We start from the raw sequence: 22,188 nt of genomic DNA on the forward strand, positions 1-22,188 counted from the left end.
TTACCAGACGTCTTGCAACCTGACAAATAAAATTTAAAGCCTTGTTATATTTGTCCCCGTGGCGGCAGTAAAAGTCTTTTATGGGCTGTTTCAGACAAACTTAACCTTCAGCCGCGTCTGCTGCCGACTATACGAATAACTTAATAAAAAACCTGTTATAGGAAAAACAGACCTTAAGTACCTATGTGCGCTTATGGCATTTTAATAATAAAATGCAAGTAATACTTGCTACGAGCGACGGCGTAGCTACGATAAACAGAAACAAAAGCTCAACATGCAATGGGTACTCAAAACAACCTAAAATTAAAAAGAACCGGTCAAGTGCGAGTTCGATTTACTCGCGCACCGAGGGTTCCGTACAAACTTTGAATTATCTTGTGTAACTAGAAAGACGAAAGACTTTTAATTAGAAGTAATAAGTGTGTACAACGCCATTTATCGGTCTATAACTAATTTGCGCCATGTAATTAATGTATGTTGGTTCTTCGAGGATAATTCTCTATCATGTGAACCGATTCCAAAAATTGTTCGTTTATTTGAAAAATTAATGTTATCTTACAGAAATTGCAAGTGTAATAAACACACCTAAAGTTGGTTAAATTGCAAACTGAATTCGGAAATGTTTTTATTTTATTAAAAAAAGTTATCAAAATAGAGGTCTAATTATATTTTTCCTGTAAAGTTTATAGTAATGTTAATATTATGTAAAAATTTCATAATTTTTGTTATTTCGGTGTTTCACATTTTCCTTCATAAATCATTTTTTTTTCACTATGATAAAAAGAAAAAAAATAGTTTTTAAATGTAAAATTTGAGCTCTTTTAAATGATACCCCACTTGGCCTGGACACTAGATTTTGAAATTGATATTTTGTCCCCCCCCCCCACATTTAAAAATAAATAAAAAACTTTCAATGTGTCCGGGTTAGCGTTGTTCATAAATATTCCAAATTTGAAATCGATAGCTTAAGTGGTTCTCGAGATATTTAGCGATGTGACAGACAGACAGACGGACGGACGGACGGAGTCGCACAATAAAGCCCTTATTGTACCTTTTTGGTACGGAACCCTAATTACAATTAATCTAAATATAGACTAGACAAAAATAAAACTACACTAAAAAAGGCCCCTGCGGCAAGGTCCCGAAGATGCTGGCTGCGTTACCACGCTGAACTGCCAGACTGATGCGTTGAGCGAGGTAGCTATTATACCAGCTCTCCGGTCCCCAGTTGCGTCTCTGAGTCTCTTTGATAGATCTCCAAAGAGACTCAGAATCATATACTTACGTAGATAAAAAAAAGTATACCTACCTATTTGCTAAAGCGAAAACCTATCTCGAAATAGAAATTAGATCTATCCAACGTTATACGGTACATTTAGAACTTCTTGAAGGCTTTAAAAGGGTTTTTACGTCGTTCTCAAGTATAATACCCAAGGGAGGGCCCTTGGTAGAGGCAGAGTCGATTAAAGGACACTATCCAAATACTTTTATTACTAAGTTCAAAATCGAACCTTAAAGTTGGTTGTTAAGAGTGATTTTGGTTTATAGATTTGTTGAGAAATAGTAAGTTTATTGGCATTACGTAAATCGTAAAGCAGTCTGGCGTACCAACGTTTGAAACATATATTGAATAATAATATGTAGGTAGGTATATTGTTACAATATTTGTGAGGAATACGCGACATTGCGTTGAGTCGCTTGATTGCAGAATATTTAAGTTATGTACATAGGTACTCAATAATATAATATCTACTTTTAGTAAGGTAAGGTAAAAGGTATCTAAAATACATTCATTAATTCTTAATGGTATCTAGTTTATCACGCTTGGAAAATACAAATAAGCATATTAGCTTCAACTTTGGAGATTATCGACTGCCAGAGCTGGATACTAAAATATTATTAAACTCCAGTATAGCCACGGACTTTAAAAGCGCTGGTGGCCTAGCGGTAAGAGCGTGCGACTTGCAATCCGGAGGTCGCGGGTTCAAACCCCGGCTCGTACCAATGAGTTTTTAGGAACTTATGTACGAAATATCATTTGATATTTACCTGTCGCTTTTTGGTGAAGGAGAACCTCGTGAGGAAATCGGATTAATCCCAACAAGGCCTAGTTTACCCTCTGGGTTGGAAGGTCAGAACGCATTCGCTTTCGTAAAAATTCCTACGATAAATCTTGGGATTAGTTGTCAAGCGGACCCCAGGCTCCCATGAGCCGTGGCAAAAATGCCGGGACAACGCGAGGAAGAAGATAGTCACAAACTTGAATTGTTGAGCCATTTAGGGTTATTTTACATTGGACATTTCATACCTTTAATATGGACAACCGGATAAGCTTGGACCCTAAATGTCAAAAATTAAAGTCCGTACCTGTACCTACGCAGATTCTTAGCCTTGTTAAAATCTCGCAATATATCGTATAAATATAGGAACAGAATTGGTCATAAATAAAATAATAATGCCCAACTCTACCCTCGGCAGCAACCATATTGCTTTTATTGTTCCGACGCACGTCATACCTGTACTACCCTTACCATGAGTTTACCGATAGGTATACACTGTCGCCGTGTTACAATCTAATCTCGCATATCATATATCTTTTTAAGAAATATTACAATTTTTGATCATTAATATTACAAGAAATACAAAATACAATTAATGAGTAAACTAACTAAAATAATATTTTGTTTAATTGTATTTTAATTTGTTTTATAATTTCGCATAAAGTGCCTTAGTGACCTTAGTGTAGTAATACCTACTGCCTTGCTGTGTAACTAGTGGTGAACTGTTTGGCTTATTGTTTGTGATAAACTACCAAAAGCGTGCCTGCCGTACATAATGAAAGGAAATTCTTACGTAAAATCCCGACCGACCGGTCTGGCCTAGACCCTGCCTATGAAGCCGATGGTCCCGGGTTCAAATCCTGGTAAAGGCATTTATTCGTGTGATGAGCATGGATATTTGTTCCTGAGTCATGGGTGTTTTCTATGTATTTAAGTATTTATAAATATTGATATATTATATATATCGTTGTCTAAGTACCCTCAACACAAGCCTTATTGAGCTTACTGTGGGACTTAGTCAATTTGCGTCCTATAATATTTTTTTTTTCTTTTTTTTTAATCCGTATCAAAAGCGACTTATAAGAGGCCGAGCTACATAGAGGTCTGGCGCTTTTCTCAGGCGATTGTCAAATAAGTTGCGAGGAGATTTTCTAGTTGAAGATGAGTTCTTGGCTTAAACTAGCTTATGGCTCCATGCTTATGGGTGCAGCGCTGGACTAGCGAGATAGTCATGCGATGGTTGCGGCTCCTCTACACGATGGTCCATCGCTCTGGACCAGCGAGATGGCCATGCGATGGTTGAGAGCACGCACGCACTATGGAATGCGCCACGTGTAGATGCGTATGCGCCATCGCTGGCCCACTACCTTTGATGTGCGGACGATAAACCGACACCGTGGCTATCCCATCGCCATCACGCCGCGCCATAAGCCATCCGACACCTCTACCCTCTCTACACGCTGGCCCATCTTAGTGGGCTAGTATGATGGCCCATCGTGTAGAGGAGCTATTATACAATTACATCTTCACTTACTTATCAGCCCGTCTTCAACCAAGCCGTATCAATCGTTTCGTTAACGGTAGGTATGTATAGCGAGATGTACTGCGAGTGAGTTTACGCATTCGGCGAATACTGCCGCGGTATACTCATGGTAAGGGTTGTAGTACTGAAGTATCTAATTAAACTTCATACAATACACGATATTTGCTCCCGACGCTATTGATTTTGGTTTTATTTTTATTAAAGTTTGCGGGTATAGTGGCTCTCAACTTTTTAATGGTTATTTGTAACACAATATGTTTAATAAGGGCTTTTATTATAGTCTAGACATAGCTTAGACCTTTTGTTCTAGGCTAGAATGTAGAAAATAAATGATTGCATAGTATTCATCATACAACTTGTGGCTCGGAGTCTTGAATGAGCATATACACAATGCTGGACTCGTTACACAATGGAATCAACGGTGTAAATTGTAGACAAATTATCGTTTTTAAATTAGTAAATATGACTTTAAATATATGCATTAATACAAAAATAAATATATTAAATAACATGATTAAAACTAGACTAAAATATTAATGAATTAAATTAAATTTTGTAAACTTTCACGATTTTAACGTGGATGATGTTATTTTCAGATATGAGAACGAGAAGAGCGCATTGGTGGTGTCGGTGGTATCCTGCCAGGGTCTACCTGGCCGCGAGCCCGCGGGCCCTGACCCCTATGTCAAGCTGCAGCTGCTCCCGGACAAACAGCATAAAGTCAAGACCAGGTCGGTATAGAAATGCACAAAGTATTCAGCCATCTATACATTTTGCTGACTAAGCTAAAGATGTCAAAGACCAGGTCAGTACCAACTACCAGTAGACACGAGGTGAAGAGCGCACTGGTGGTGCTCGTGGTATCCTGTCAGGACCTGCCTGGCCGCGAGCCCGCGGGCCCCGGCCCCTTAGTCAAGCTCCAGCTGCTGCCGTACAAACAGCATAAAGTCAAGATCAGGTCGGTATAGAAATGCACAAAGTATCGAGCCATCTGTACATTTTGCTGACTAAGCTAAACCCAACCGTTGGAGAGTTACCACAGATCCCAGACCACAGCCACAGATAGACAGCCTGACATTGGCGTTAAACATATAACACCCCTCTTTTTGCGTCGGGGCGTAAATAGCAAAGTAGGATTTTGCTAATTATTTCCCCTGTGTATTCCAGGGTGGTGCGCAAGACCCGCTGCCCCGTATATGACGAAGACTTCACTTTCTACGGCCTGGCTCCTCATCAGCTTCCCGCCATCACTCTGCACTTCGTTGTACTCAGCTTTGACAGGTGACTATACATTGTCAATGTTTTTCCAAGTACTTGTCTAATTTACGGACATAAAATGGGAGGGTTGATTTGCAATACTAGGAATGATTTTGAAAACAATTTTACGAAGGTATAAGGCTTCATTGAGTTCATTTCACTACATTTTTATTGGTCCCTTTACGTAACGAAAAACATTAACATTGAAATGGGTGAGTTAAGCTACACAATGGAATCGATTTCGATAACGGATTAATTGAAGTCCCAAATAAATTCCATTAAGGAAAGGGGAAAATGCATTTTTCTGTAGAAAATCGTGAGAACTTTTCGCGATCATTCCATGTGAACACACCACATTAGTATTAGCCATCAACATTTCTTTTGTTTGTGGTCAGGGGATACCTATTGTTATTTTATATATTTTCAGATACTCCCGTGACGAGATAATCGGCGAGGTGGTGGCGCCACTGTCAACGCTGCAACTGCAGAGCGGCGAAGCCATGGCGCTGTGTCGCGAAATTCAACCACGTAGTCTCAAGGTATTGTTCACTGTGGTTCACATGGATATTTATGACGAAGCCTCTTCCACATATTTCAATTAATTGCTCCTTGCTTTGTCAGATACGGGGCAAGGTCCTATTTTCAATAAATCTCTTCTTCAAAACAAATAACGTTAACGAATTTTAGAGTAACTACCGACCCAGGTTACAAGAAATAGGCAGCTATCGTTGCAAAATCCCTGAAAGCTGGATTGCATTTTACAGATATTTTAAGAAGATTGTATTTTGTATAAAAAGGGATTTAGCCTAAAGTTCCCAGAAGCTCATTCGTATACGAGTAGGTATACGAGCCAGGGTTTAAATCAAATCCTCCCACGTAGGGCCACGTTCAGGGCTTCGCTGTTTTCGCGGGCCGGATCTAATGGAATTTGGCTTTTTTCTCGGGTCGAATCGTCAGGCTTCTGGCCCGGGTGGGCCGTGCGAGACAGAGGTGGGAGAGGTAGCACAGAGGTGCGAGGCTAGCCGATCATATTGAGAACCTCCAAATGCTAATGAGCATAATAATGTTTCAGATGCGCAGCGTGGGGCGCGGTGAGGTGCTGGTGTCGCTGTGCTGGCAGCCGGCCGCCGCGCGCCTCACCGTGGTGCTGCTCAAGGCGCGCAACCTGCCCAAGATGGACGTCACCGGGCTCGCCGACCCGTACGTATCTACTGGTGTCGCTGTGCTGGCAGCCGGCCCCGGGCGCCTCACCGTGGTGCTGCTCAAGGCGCGCAACCTGCCCAAGATGGACGTCACCGGGCTCGCCGACCCGTACGTATCTACTGGTGTCGCTGTGCTGGCAGCCGGCCCCGGGCGCCTCACCGTGGTGCTGCTCAAGGCGCGCAACCTGCCCAAGATGGACGTCACCGGGCTCGCCGACCCGTACGTATCTACTGGTGTCGCTGTGCTGGCAGCCGGCCCCGGGCGCCTCACCGTGGTGCTGCTCAAGGCGCGCAACCTGCCCAAGATGGACGTCACCGGGCTCGCCGACCCGTACGTATCTACTGGTGTCGCTGTGCTGGCAGCCGGCCCCGGGCGCCTCACCGTGGTGCTGCTCAAGGCGCGCAACCTGCCCAAGATGGACGTCACCGGGCTCGCCGACCCGTACGTATCTACTGGTGTCGCTGTGCTGGCAGCCGGCCCCGGGCGCCTCACCGTGGTGCTGCTCAAGGCGCGCAACCTGCCCAAGATGGACGTCACCGGGCTCGCCGACCCGTACGTATCTACTGGTGTCGCTGTGCTGGCAGCCGGCCGCCGCGCGCCTCACCGTGGTGCTGCTCAAGGCGCGCAACCTGCCCAAGATGGACGTCACCGGGCTCGCCGACCCGTACGTATCTACTGGTGTCGCTGTGCTGGCAGCCGGCCCCGGGCGCCTCACCGTGGTGCTGCTCAAGGCGCGCAACCTGCCCAAGATGGACGTCACCGGGCTCGCCGACCCGTACGTATCTACTGGTGTCGCTGTGCTGGCAGCCGGCCCCGGGCGCCTCACCGTGGTGCTGCTCAAGGCGCGCAACCTGCACAAGATGGACGTCACCGGGCTCGCCGACCCGTACGTATCTACTGGTGTCGCTGTGCTGGCAGCCGGCCGCCGCGCGCCTCACCGTGGTGCTGCTCAAGGCGCGCAACCTGCCCAAGATGGACGTCACCGGGCTCGCCGACCCGTACGTATCTACTGGTGTCGCTGTGCTGGCAGCCGGCCCCGGGCGCCTCACCGTGGTGCTGCTCAAGGCGCGCAACCTGCCCAAGATGGACGTCACCGGGCTCGCCGACCCGTACGTATCTACTGGTGTCGCTGTGCTGGCAGCCGGCCCCGGGCGCCTCACCGTGGTGCTGCTCAAGGCGCGCAACCTGCCCAAGATGGACGTCACCGGGCTCGCCGACCCGTACGTATCTACTGGTGTCGCTGTGCTGGCAGCCGGCCCCGGGCGCCTCACCGTGGTGCTGCTCAAGGCGCGCAACCTGCACAAGATGGACGTCACCGGGCTCGCCGACCCGTACGTATCTACTGGTGTCGCTGTGCTGGCAGCCGGCCCCGGGCGCCTCACCGTGGTGCTGCTCAAGGCGCGCAACCTGCCCAAGATGGACGTCACCGGGCTCGCCGACCCGTACGTATCTACTGGTGTCGCTGTGCTGGCAGCCGGCCCCGGGCGCCTCACCGTGGTGCTGCTCAAGGCGCGCAACCTGCCCAAGATGGACACCCAACATGGCACCCTTTAAACTACTACATACAGGACTTCACAGTAACGTAAGTAACAGGACCACAAACCCTGGAAGATCCGCTGTACCCTGGGTACCCATACCCCTCGGCTGTTAACGGCGCTGCTTTCTGGGCATCCTTTTTATGAGGAACTCGATAATACGGAAGAAAATCTGAAACGCAATTTATTATTTAGGTTTTGAACGAGAAATAAAGCCCTCATCCGTCGATCTGTCTCCCATTCTTCTAACTATGCTGATATAAAAAGGAATGGTTTGCTCCTTTCTTACTGTAAACAATAATAACTGTTGATAATACATGACTTAGTATTTTTTTTTTCACATACTAGTTGAGTACACTTAAATGCATTGCATACAGGGGTCACCAATTAGTTTCGCTCGGGGTCTGTTTTAAGAAATGAAATGACCATCGCGGTCCGCACAACATTTTATAGAAAAAATATTTATTAAACAAATGTAATTACAGAAATAACAAAGGTATTTTTTTACATATCAATGAGAAAAATGACATTTTTTGTTGCGGACTATCTGGACTATCTTAGCTAGTGACTTCGCCCGGCCGTTTTTAAATTGACTTCAACAAAGATAATGCGGGGGATACATTTTTATTTTAAATTACGTACTCTGTAGTGCAAAAGTTGCTGTGTTCTCGCGGTCCGCACAAAATGGGTCGGCGGTCCGGATGCGGACCGCGGTCCGCCATTTGGCGACCCCTGCTGTAGGATGACAAACACTTTTTTACAATATTTAGTCTATAGTTTAATAATCCATTGTGTAACGAAAATACCCATTAAAATATATTTATTTATACAGAGGAATACATTAAACTAAGTGCACATTAAGCCTCAAAGCCTTAGTCACGTATAGGAGATTTGATTTCATCCCTAAACTCAATATTTATGAAATCAACGCCATATGTGAACGTCACACTTTTTCACAGATACGTGAAAATGTACCTACTGTACAACGGTCAGCGCATCGCCAAGAAGAAGACGCACGTGAAGAAACGCACGTTGAACCCCGTCTTCAATGAATCCTTCGTTTTTGAAGTCCCGGCTGCGCCCAACGCCGCTCTTGATCATGTGGCACTAGAACTCCTGGTCCTGGATTGGGACCGCGTCACCAAAAACGAGGTAGGTACTTCTCTACAATACTTCATGTTTGAAATACTTTCCCCCCGCGCTCGACCACGTCGTACTCGAGATGCCAGTCTTTGACGAGGTCGCCAAGTGCCAACGCTTGCGTCACCAAGAACGTGGTAACTACCCTATGTTCAAGTCACTCGTGTTGTAATCACTTGGGCATCTGTCGCGCTTGAGCTCATGTCATCACATTACAAAGAACTAAGCAGCAGTAGCAAAAATTATCGTATTTAAGTCGGTTTGAAATGCTCACTTTGCACTGACTTGAACTGAACAGAACAAAGTGAGGGAGTGTTAGTGTAGTTGGGTAGTGTTCGTATAAATGTTATATTTTCATGGAAATTTGACGCTAATTATGACATGATCACACTTTTTTATTCCAAATACCACGCAGAGTCAGCTTGGTTCGATTTTAAAAATTGAAAGTCGCCCACTTAATTTAATGATGTTTCTTTTTTTGTTCGATTGACTTATTTATAGGAAGTAATAAATTATAAATTTTCTAAAATATGTAGATGTTGTAAACTTTAAAGGTGTGCATGGTTAGATTGCAGAGTATATGGGTCATTTACACACACGTTGCACACAGTAACCGTTGGCAATGTTAAAGTTGTATATTAAATTTTTTTTAGATTGTAATTTTTATGTTATTCCTATTAATCACGAGCTCTTTCAATCCTAATAGGAGAAAAAGAGTCCGAAAACTTTCATACCTACATTTTCCGTTTGTTCTATTAAGTTACCGCCATGTCAATGGTAATGGAATGGAAAACCCTTGGGATACTTTTTTCTACTATCAGGATCGATGTGATTAGGACTCGTGATTCTGAGAGAGAAATAACATAAAAATTTCCAAATCTGAAAAACAAAGTGAATTCTACAAGTTTAAATAAAACGGGTTACTTACTAGCAGTTTTGGTGTTACTCGTAAATCAAGGCTCGACCTAAATGGCAGGACGTTCGCAGGTGATCGGTCGGCTGGAGCTGGGCGCGGGCGGCGCGGGCGCGGCGCGGCACCACTGGCGCGAGGTGCAGGCCGCGCCGCGGCGCCAGATCGCCGACTGGCACAAACTGCGCGAGTAGGCCGGCTCCACACTCCTTAACCCGGAACTTGACTAATGTTACATTTCTTTTTAATCTCTCGGTCTCGGCTCTCGAACATATTATTGACCTGTTCGTTTTTTTTCTTTTGACCTGAAACTTTGGTCAATTTAATGTTTTTTAGAACACGACGCTTATGATTTTCTCTAAAGATGTATTGCTAATTCCATGAGATAGGCCCGAGCTTAGGGAGTGGGATTGGGACCCCATGATTATGACTGTCTCGCATTCTTTTTTAACCTGAAACTTTCGCCACTGCAGCGTTCTTTAGAACGCCTGTTTTGGTTTAAGACTAGCGAATTTTTACACGCGTATACAGCCGTTTCGGCAAACGTCCGTATACGCGCACGTAGAAAATGCTAATCTGAAACCGCCCTTAACGAGACCATAATTCCATTGTGTAACGAAAATTTGATCCAGAAATATATGACGATGTTTCGTTTGGACGACAAATAAATTAAATTGATGATGAATTAAGGCTCAACTTAAGTCATCTCGCGTACCTATAGTAGTTTTGAAATTCACTTGTAAAGTCAGACCAGAATAAGTTGACAACGATTTTGACAGCCTAGACAGCGCAGGTGTTATTTTAGACTATGACGTTTATTTAACACTTGCACAGGATGGGCTACCAACACTAAATCAAAATCACTGCCAACTGAGTTTGATCTGACTTTAAACTTTTCAGGATTTTATGACCAGGGGGCCTACCGCGAAAACCGAAATTCGCAAATTGCGGGGATCTTTCTCTTTTACTCTTAGTAAGACGTAATTAGAGTGACAGAGAAAAATGCCCGCAATTGACGAATTTCGATTTTCCCGGTAGCTGCCCAGTGTTTAGATAAACAACTCACTATACCAAGCAAACGATTCTACGGCAAGATAAACCTAACATAAAGTATGTAAAAACGTATCAGGAACAAAAAGGTATGAGAAAGCGTGTGTAGATTTGAATCAAACGTTACATTTTATCAATTTTCAGGTTACACGAGAGTACAACACCTATCTTATGCCATCTCTTTGACCACCCTTTTTAAATTTAATTTCTTCCATAATTATTTGCTAATTCAGATACGTTTTTGGTAATTAAAGACAGCAGTTGTTGGAGAGGTCGAAATTTATACTAGTTTGAAATAGGAGGGAATGTCTTGCAGTACTTCCATCCTCAATATGGAAATGTCTATCTACCTATTCGTAGTTATGAGCGTGAATAAACAATAGCGCATTGTTTAAGGGCTTATTACATCAATCCTGCGGCTAGACCTTACGTTCGATGCCGACATCGGTGTCGGGTCGTACTCCGTTTCACAAAATATCAGCACATCGTTTACAATACTTAGTTGAAATGTAAAAAAATAAATCAGTGCAAAAATATCAAACATTACACATTTTTTCCAATTCGAGACAAAATGTGTAATAATGTCGTTAACGATATTATTATAATTCGTGAAACGGAAAATGACTCTTTCAAGAGCCATCGGGCCCGTTATCACTTGCGATCGTTAGTCGTTGGACGGCAGGATGGATGTAATAAGCCCTTCACTCAAAAACTACATTCCGTTTATTGTTATGTACGTTTATAGTTTCTTTATGTAAATACGTATATTTTTTCTTTCTGTGTGCGACGAATTGATTTTGATAAATATTTAGTTAGGTAAATATTTATTACAAAACGTTTACTCGTTTGCAGCCGGATAACAGGCAAAGACAAAAGGGAAAAATGTTATAATTGTCGAATGTTTTGTTTACTTCACTTATTATTGATGCACGTTTATATAATCGAAGCTCGAAGGTTTTCCACCACAATGGTTAAACCAAAGTCCAAAAAAGATATGGAGTTAGCTATAATTTTGTAATTATAAAGTAGTTAGTAAATCATTCTTATTTCCAGACCAAACCAATCTCAGGACCCTTAAAGTATTACGCACACAGTTTTGTATACTACTCGATTTTTCAATGTTTCAAAAACGAAACTTTATTCATATTTTTGTGTAGTTAAACTTGAATGTAGACACCGGGATCTCGTGTTTAATATAGATGTAGATTGTATTGTTTATTGTGAAGAAGTAGAACCTCGGTCTTGCTTCGTTTCGACTCTACATATCTGTATATAAACACTGGATGTAACATTGGGATGTAGGAACATATATTAATATGTCTTGAAAAGATTTGGACAGTTAAAAAGCCACTTGATGCAAGTTAAACGCGATTTGATTCCTTTATACGTTTTTTGACGTTATTTAGTTATCTTTACAAGATTATTTGTATATTAGGAACGATGGCCATTGACATATGATATGAATAGATAAATTACAGTTAAGGCTTTATAATCAATACAGGTATCTATAGATAGTAGCTTCACTACTGAGATGATACAGTCGACATCGAATACGCCGGTATATTGGTTCGATTTGTAGCTGGCTCCGACGGGCTAATCCTTTGTCTATTGTTAGGTAAAACCGCACGTGCTACTACCTGCATAAAAAATGGTCCGGTCACTTTAAGCGGTTATTGAATTACAACTCCTATGGAAATTGCAATAAGATTCAAAATTAACAAATTGAAAAATAATTTGCGAATTGATTGATTTGATTTTTTGATAATTTGTGATATGGTCCCTCTACGGTTACTGAGTGCCAGCGACTCGTACGCTACAGAACCAGTCTAAAAGGTGTCCTCGAGATGCGTAACAAAGGCGCGTTATCGGAGAGCGCTCCTACACTGGATTTTTGATTATTGGACTAGCCCGCGCTCAGGTGTTAATTAGAATTATACGACCTTTTTTTGCAGGTAGTGGCACGTGCCGTTTTACTTAACAATAGAGAAAGGATTAGCCCGTCGGGGCCAGCTACAAATCTAACGACTATACAAGTGCAACATTACCTGCTTTGATATACTCAGTGGCGTAGCCAGACGTGGGCGTAGGGCTTATGCGGGTTAGCCTACGGCCACGCACTTAGGGGAGCCCGCAGTCAACATTTTTACTATCTTATACATTCATTTTTATTTACAAATTGTAAAGGGCCTCATAGGTGTGGTTTCGCCCCCGGCTAGATTAGTTCACGCTACGCCACTGGTGTCGACTGTACGAGTATTTATTAATTAATTTATTGAGTGGCAAATAAAATAACTTTATGTCGTCAAAGTAATTGTGTCATTCTACTTGACCGTTAGCTTTTGGAATCTTATGGTTAATGAAATGTTGAATGGTGTAAATTACGTAGGACGCAAAAACATGTAAAGATACATACCTACATACAAACAGATCATAGTCGATCATTGTTGTCTATGCTTTATGGATGAATTTTATGTCTACAGAGTTCAGAACTTTTATTAGTCTACATTAATAATAATTTGTGTAACGAAAGTTATGTATGTTTCCTTGTCGTTATGGAAAGGAATCAATTAAATACAATAGGCAATATTAAATAAGTACCTACTCCAAAACGGTTAATTTTAAAAATATCGTATTTAATTGGAGTATCTGACTCTATTTTATTGTACAACGTAAGATGTATATTAAATTACAGCTATTTTTGTTTCACAATGAGATGAAGTACCTATAATTTAAAAGAAATCAAGCTAACGATTTATTTAATTTCCTTTTCTTTATAAAAGTTTCTCTCTTTTAAGCATAGACAACATTTTATATGTATTTATAATTTTTAAAGCAACTACATGTAGTTTAACATCAATACTCAACATTATCAGTTAGTCGGAAGGAAATACTATGTATAGAGCTAGGATAGGGAAATCAATCTATTTTATACTTACATTACGTAGTTCGTGGATGTAGAATAAATCTTTTACTTCTACAATAATTAAGTGTATATTTGTAAGCTCATTGAAATATCCACATTTATAAAAAAAAAAACAATATTAATTATTATGTAATCATGAATGTAAAAAAGCGTAGACATGGTTAATAGTGGAAGATTGCAACTCAAACTATAAATGTAAAAGATGCGGATATTACAGAATGACTGGAAATGTTTTAAAACCATTGCCTCATTAGGTAGTATTTAACGTGTTTAATATTTAGTGTCACAATTTATCGTAAGTATGGTTGGAAGGTAACAAACTTAAAACAATTATGTTAAAGAACTGTAAAATATTTATAAAATACATAAATAATCTTTCAAACAATAACGAAACAATTTATTTAATTTTATACAAACATAAAATAGAGATGGAAATAGTCATGACCAATTATTTACTTTTTCATGTAGTGACAATAAAATTGCACGATGCGCAGCACAGCCAACAAATTTTTCACTCTTGAGCGCTTGATTCTTTTTCCACCTCTGCATTTGAAGTTAAAGTACAAATGATAGGAAGATACCTTCATGCAAGAAAAGCTTAATAGCCATATTGGTATGGTATGAAATTGAGCTTGATTTAATGTACCTGCCGAAAGCACTAGGTAATCAACGTTCGGTGTACATGATTATCCTATAACGAACTATCTTGTATGATACTCCATACTTCAACATTCCTTGGTGTAAATGTAAATAGTCATGCTTTAGTGTTTAATAACCGTTTCATTCTACTCTTAATTGTAAGTACACACAGTGGCGGATTAACCGAACAGCAGAAAAGGCATATGCTAAGGGCCCCGCGCCTAGGGGGGCCCCGCGCACCGACCCCCTGACCATGCGATTTCGGTACGCGAAACCGACCAAGTTCAAGTCGAACATTATTTTTCGTAAGTGAGTGGCAATTTTGAAAAATTGTTATTATGCTGTCTATATATTTTTCTTTATTACGATACCATGTTTGTAAGGTTGAGGAATGCACGGAGATTTTAGGGCTTACGCAAAGACCAGGAGCAGAGTTTCACGTAAAACCGAAGGCGCAGAGTGTCTCAAAGCTTTTGTGCATGGCGAAGCTGCAGGAAAGATCAGAGCTCGGAGACGAACAAAAGAAGTTGTGTTGAAAAACTAACTGGTGAAAAGTAAGGAAGGATGATGATCAGCTTTGCGGCTGTGGGAGGCTAAAGGGCGCGTTCCTCTCCGGCCTGCCGGGAGCACAAAATATGCCCAGTTGTTGCAAAGCCCTGATCGTGATATTCGTGATCGAACCTACCTAATTGTCAGTGTTATAAAAAGGAAACAGAGCTCCGCGTAGGCCGAATGTCAAGCCCTGCATCCGAGCTGGAAACCCAAAGCACTTTCGAGCGAGAATTAAGGCCGAGCAGCAGGCGAGCCGAGTTCACATTCGTTCCATTTCAAACTATGTTCTCCTATAATTCAGCCTTTGCATGGAGGCGCCCCGCGATAGAACGCTACGGACTTCCGTCCTTATACGGAGCTCGGCCTACAGCCTCGCTCATACTAGGGCATCGGTTTCATTTTAAGCTCTGCTTTCCTGCAGCTTTGCTATCAGTTTCGCACTGGAACGCGACGAAATCGGGTCCTCCGGATATTCAGCCCTAGGTGGGACTCTGCTTTTGGTCTCGTTTTTTGACTGACGTGGTCATTGATTCCCAGTTCCCATTGCGTCCCTGATACATCCTACCTACTTTGTTCGTAAGTCCGACTCACGTTTCACCTATTTTTATAAGCTTTTATTTAACTTGTTATTCTATTTTATATTTATTAATTGTTATAGCTGCACTAGAAATACACACTTGGTGTACATTTCGACTGTCTACCTGTTACGGATCATACGATAGAGCACACTGAACGACAGATTTATTGGAAATTTTTTGAATTTTTGTACAGTGTAGCAGTAATAGAACAAAAATCTAATAATTACGATTTTTCTATGTGTAGTAGGTAGGCGACAATATAAATTTACATAGAAAATTTCAAGTGCTTATTTATAACAGTCTTCATGTGGTACGTGGCCGCCCCGACCGTCTACTACCAGTCGACTGCTAGCGGAGACCCTGCTTGGACTTGGGCGATCAGTTGAGAACTTGAGAATGAGGCTGACTCAACTGAAATCGGCTGGAAAGAGCTGGAAGTAGCCGCTCAGGATCGCGACAAATGGAAAATTCTTCTGCGAGCCATATGTCCCCAATGAGGGATAACAGGATTACATCATCATCATAATCATCATCATTTATAAGGGTTTATTTGTTTTTTTGTATCACCTATTACGGTAATAAAAAACAGACCTCAAACTTGATATGATAATAAAAAAAAATACACTACATTTTTTAACACGATAAAAACGAGTTCGAGCACAAGTCGGAAAAAAAATTAAAACATTGTAAAAATGTTGTGATAGTACTGAATCCTCGTGGTGCGAGCCCGACTCGTAGTTAGCCGTTTTTTTTTTCTAACCAGAGGGGCCCCGCGAGTTATTGTGCTAAGGGCCCCGCGCCTTCTTAATCCGCCCCTGAGTACACACTTAAGAACCTAAACCTAACGAATTCATAGATCATAAAGTTGTTTTGATTCAAAGCTTATGACACAAGTAAAATAAACGACCTTTTCGAAAATTTGATAGATTGATGAAAGTTATTACAATTAAAACCGTAATAAGTATGTCTTCTTTTGATGTGGTTCCACTGTGCTACGAAAAGTTTCACAGTGTGAAACATTTGTTACACAATGGAACAAATTAAATTGAAGACATATTTGGCCTTAATCAAGTAACAAAACGTTTTGTAATCTATCATATTTCTTCTATAACCAATAACGTCATTTTGATTAAATTCTAATTGACCTTAATCGTTATATAATGTGGAAGTTATGGAAATAACTATCTCGTAAACTGCAACGATCGTTTTCTTATTTTTAATAAATAAATGTTCGGGTGTGTAGCGAAGCTCTTCAAAAGGGCAAATATTTGTAATAGTTGATAAGTTAGAAGTGTTTGGACTTGGAAACAACTGATACTTGTAACATCTATAAAAATTTTAGATTATACTAGAAATGTGACACCGTAAGTACATAAAGTATTTTGATTCGTAAGCATGACTTGCTCTTGTTTGAAATGTCACAACCCTTTGAATATCATACATAGGACGTATTTTCAAAAATAATGATTTGAGGGGTGAGTTACACTTTCGTGCTTCCTAGGCATTTAAAAAGTTACATCAAAAGAACTAAGCTATTATTTGACGGTAAAACAAGTTAAAGTCCGAACACTTTGCTCGAGTAATGTCCCGCGTTCGCCGCACGTATATCGTATTAGTGTCGATGTCACCCCACTGATACCTACCATGTTTGTATACTAAGAAATTTTAGTGAATAAATTATTGACTGGTGCTTTCACAATAATTGTGCGTTTTATTACTACCTACGTCACAATAAGTACCTAAGTTTAAAATCCCGGTATTCGCATACCTGTTAGTGAATTTATCTGTTGTGTGGGGTAACTTTCCAGCGTAATGTACAGTAAGTTAAGTTGTAAAACTTGGACTTGTCAAAGGAAAAGTAAAACAAATCACATCTCTTATCAATTGTATATTTGATATCAAATCTTAATACATATACCACAGCTTAACAAATTTGAAATATAGTTAGTTGAGACCAATTTCACTACAGTGACAACTTTTAGATCGATATTCGAGTTTGATCAAATCAAAACAACAAACATATATATTGGTGGCAATTTTGAAACTTATTTTGGCTCAGGACCGCTTGACCGTCCACAATCCTATTTCGTCACCTTTTTTGATCGTTTACAATGCCATGTCGTCAGCATACAATTCCTAACTCGTCCACATTACTATTTAGACTACAGTCCCAGATCGTCTCCATTCCAATTTTGACCACAGTGCTAAATTGTCAACATTATTAACCCATTATCCTGACTACGTTCTTTAAATAAGACAACTTCTGCCTTTTCCATTTACTTTTGTATTACTTTTTCAACCTGAAAAGTTTTGTTGCCCTGTCATTTTGACCACTACCAATGCCAGCAATGTGGACCATATAGGAATGTGGACGAGTTACCACTATGGACCACATAGGAATTTGGACAAGATAGGAAAGCGATAATACGACAATAATGACAAGTTAAGAAGGTGACTAAATAGGATGACGGACGGAGCGATTCTGAGCCATTATTTTTAGAAATAGAATGAGTTTATAGTGACACCTTCAAAGTCACACAGTTTACGGATCCCTTCAATGTCACGCCTTACAATAAACATTTTGACCGTGCAAAGTGAATAGCAAACGCCAAAAGGCTTTCACATGTTCGGCCTATACATGTCGCATTTCTTAACCACTTTCCATGAAATTTTGTGAGGAAATTCGATACTTATTTAATTTTTATACCGATTTTGTTTTTCGATACCTGTTAAAGAGCTCAATTTACAGAGAAGAAGATACGGCAACGATGAAAAATGCTGTTTTAAAATACATTGAGCTCGAAATAACCCTTAAAAGTAATCTTGGGAACATTTCTGAAGGCGTCACATCAATCTAATATTTCTACAGTTTTTGTTTTTCGTATTTCCGTTTAAGCTCAGTGCTTTCTACTTGTTTCATTAACACAACTTAAGTTTGTGTGTTAACAAGTTTGTGTGTTTATGCAAGTTAAACATTTTGCGACCAGCCAAAACATAAAAAATGTAAAAATGTAAGTTTTAAGATTTTCGCTAGTCGCAATACGAATACGAATGGTGACGCTATGAAACTAAAAGCCACCCTCACAGCCACACTAGCGTCTCCCGAGCGTCGGCGTCTAGTCAACTGTATGGTTGATGCTCGACGCAACGTTGGCGCAACTGCGCAGCGACGCCATTTTCCATAGCGCTAACAAGACGCCGACGCTCGACGCTGTGGGGTGGGCCTAAAATGTTGACAACGTGTAAAAAAGCGATTCGTGTAAAATAGATAATAAGCGTTAAAATTACCTTATCAATTAACAATGAAAGGACAATGATACAAAAGTACTCCAGTCAACGAGACAACTGTTCTACTTGATAAAGTCGCCCTGCGACATGTTCTACATTTACGAAAATTGGATTGAAGTATCTCATTGAACGGAGTAAAGGCCAGTCCAGACGGGACAATTTTTCGGATTAAATTGTCTACTTAATCAGGTGGTGTGTTGAAATTGAAGGACATTGGCTCGCCGATCCCACTGTGAAATTGTGTACATGTGAACTTGATTGACGCCAATTAGTTTTCTGATCAAATTGTCAATTTTATTATCCCCTCTGGACGTGCCTTAGTACCACGTAGAGAGTAACAGAACTAAATTAAGTATTACTACACATTTATATTGTCAATTTAATACAATCCCTACTTGGACGTCTTTGATTTCATCTAGCTATGACAGCTACCTGTAGCAGGTTACTGTGCAGGCGAGTGGACTTACAAAAACAATGTTGCTATATTACACGACTTCGTGGCCATAGATGAAAAAGGACCAAGTAACTATCATAGATATGACAAAGTGTTATACTGATAAAATTATTTGAAAGGAGAATTTTTTCCAAGCATTTTTCTGGCGCAGACTAATAGTAACCTAGTGTAACCTACTAAAATAATAAAACGTGGCAAGATTTTTGTGCAATATAAATATTTTGAAGACTCAAATTCTTCCTTTTAACCGCCTTACTCTGATATATAAGACATACAATATCCGGCTCATTTCGCCGCAGTCTGTTAAATTAAACAAAACTTCGTACAGGCGGCGATACGAGCATGTTCGATGAAAATATCTAAGCGGTTCAAAAGTTCAAAAATTCTTAACGTCACAGATTTTATCTTTAGAATCGTTCCACTCTTTTTATTTTACTATATTTTGTGTTACTGACCAATGTAAAAAAAAATACAATTTCAAGAAAAATGACATCTTTTACTTTTGCACGAAATTTTCAATCAGTAAGACCCCGTCTAAGGGCAGCATATCAAGGTTTAAGCCATGCGAAGTACGATAATGTGGACGTATAAATCTACGCCTGTACACAGTAATTGAGACAACCAGGCTACAGTTTGACATATTTAGCATGAGCGTACTTACACGCTCTAAGTTAAAAGTAGTTTTAAATAAATTAATGTGATGTTACAAAGTTTAAACACATACATTTGAACATGATTTTGTTTACAATTTAATTGCGTTAACTGGAATGAATTTGTAGGCAAAGATTATCAATAGTACTTTTTTGTTATTTATTTATTTTATATCTGATACCTAAGAGAATTTGAAATAGAAGTGGATTGTAAAAGAAAACTTTGTAGCCACAGTAAATTTACTGGCATCTTTCGACACACGATTAAAACTTTTAGAACGCCATTTGACTTTGATTCTTCTTCATTCACTGATATGTGTAAAATTTGTTAAATATCAAAAAATGGCGCCATATTACCGGGCAACGGCTAAAGGTTGTGGCGCCAACGCTCGAAACGATGGCCTTTGATCTATTTGATGACAATGGAATTACCGTAAAATAATTATTGCTAATACAAAATCAGATATGACTGTTAGATCAGATATGTTGACTGCGTAGCGATATAGTTTTGGTCCAAATATAGTTGATATAGAGAGTACATTGTACACAAAGCTATGGATAAAATGATCGATACAATTTAAATACATTATCAGTTCACGCTATTATATGTAGACGTAATATCGAAATATATTATTTGGACATTTTTTTTTATATTTGATAACATTACAATTATGTCACTATTATACTTTTATAATGTAATGATCTATGTCTAGGACAGGGATCCAACTTAGAGATAACATAAATATGCCAGAATTAGGTTTACAATTTCACCTATTGCGCTAACACTACCATGCTCTCGCCAGACAGAAAATGAATATGGAAGTGCCTATTAAATATCCAAAAACAAAGAAATAAACATACATAATAAAATAAAACTTATTAACAACTTAAACTAAAGATAAAAAATTTGGCCCAAATCGCCGTCAATGGGCAAGGTGCCTAGAAGGCTGGCCGTATTTCCCCGCTGTATGGCGATACTTATACGCTGAGCGAAATAGTGGCCAGCCCTCTGGTCGCCCGAGGCCTCTATTAGGCGCGCCGACAAATCTTTAAAAAGCCGACGCGCACTTGGCCCCCATGGCCCCAAGGTTTCAACGCCAAACGCCGCAAACATGTAGCTACTTCCTAGTGCTGAATATTTGCGGCGCTTGAGGCTTTCGGCCGAGGATGCCGCAGCGCCAGCGGTAACTTTGGTGCTCGGGACATGGGACGGTGCCAGGGTATCAACGCATGTAGCGTCCCACACTAGCGGCCGACCCATGCTCCAAGGCACCAGTGTCATTCCGTCGGGTCGCTTGCCATGGTCCCTGGCTAGACCGCTGGGCTCAAGTACTGCCGGCACTCTGGCACTAACAAGGGCCCGACGGATAACATCATTGATACTGGCGTGGCGGGGCATTCTTCCAGCGCTTCGGACGCACGAGAGGCCATGGTGGCCTAGGATGTCCACCATGGCGCCGCATTGACAGCGATGTGGTTGGTTAGTTGATGCCCCTAAACGTAAGCTAGCTGCCAGGCGGAAGGTAGTGTCATCCAAAAAAGTGCCAATATTTGGAGAGGGTAATGCCTGCAGCCACAGACCCGACTCCCACTCCGCAGTCGCAAGGAGACGAGCTCGGTCTGTCGAACTAGTTGACGTATCTAAAAGGTTTTTCCGTACTAGTTGACAGAGAGGCTCGTCCCATTGCTTCTGCGAGCAAGGATTGGCAGGCGGATCCGTGTTGGGGCAGGTTATAGACCAAACGTTCTTGGCCTCGGAGCAGTGTGCGGCCTCCATAGATCCAATGGAAGAATCTAATATTTTCCCTATGAGGCTCTGAGCACCATGCACCGAGGACAAGAACGCAGGTAGAGCAACACAGGAAATTTTGCGGATTCCCAGGCCGCCAAACCTAATAGGTAGGCTAGCCTGGGTCCAAGATCTTTCGTCAAAAGAAATGTTGAAGATAGATGTGAGCGTTTCTATGACTAAAGTATCTAATTTTGAGACCAAATTGGGATATTTCCAGAGATGGGTTCCGCGAAGTATATAAGTAAATTTTGGGACGAAAAGGCAATGCTTAATGATCGAATATGCTGAATGTAGATTAATTTTTGCCAAACGATGTGATGTTGCTTTGAAATTTAGAATTTTCTCATCGATGAAATTTTCAAAGGATTGATCTAGGACGGGACAACCAAGGAGGTGAAGTGAATCATTGTTTAGAATTTTGATATCTGGGGCGAGTTGTTTAAAAAGGTTCATTGTATTTTCCTTATCCCGACAAGAATCGGTAATAAAAAGTTCGCACTTGGAAAAATTAAGTGAGAGGCCAATTTTTTTCATGTCTGTATTAATTTTTTTTAAATCTTCCAGTACGGAAATTACGTCGCCGCCAAGGGTCCCGTCATCCAAATACCATACTT

At 40.8% G+C, this 22,188-nt stretch overlaps 1 protein-coding gene across 1 annotated transcript in view; it reads left to right on the forward strand.

Annotated features, from left to right (window-relative positions):
• LOC133527289 (synaptotagmin-4) overlaps positions 1-17,092 on the forward strand; it is an 80,938-nt gene extending 63,846 nt beyond the window's left edge. Inside the window, exons 5-10 of the mRNA XM_061864264.1 lie at positions 4,200-4,334; positions 4,771-4,884; positions 5,288-5,399; positions 5,933-6,060; positions 8,558-8,750; positions 9,726-17,092. Of these exons, the coding sequence (XP_061720248.1) occupies positions 4,200-4,334; positions 4,771-4,884; positions 5,288-5,399; positions 5,933-6,060; positions 8,558-8,750; positions 9,726-9,842 (799 nt within the window). The 3' untranslated portion in view covers positions 9,843-17,092. The remainder of the gene's footprint in view (positions 1-4,199; positions 4,335-4,770; positions 4,885-5,287; positions 5,400-5,932; positions 6,061-8,557; positions 8,751-9,725) is intronic.
• Positions 17,093-22,188: the final 5,096 nt, after the last annotated feature.

Source organism: Cydia pomonella, chromosome 17 (genome assembly GCF_033807575.1).
Source record: "Cydia pomonella isolate Wapato2018A chromosome 17, ilCydPomo1, whole genome shotgun sequence".
NCBI classification, from domain to species: Eukaryota; Metazoa; Arthropoda; class Insecta; order Lepidoptera; family Tortricidae; genus Cydia; species Cydia pomonella.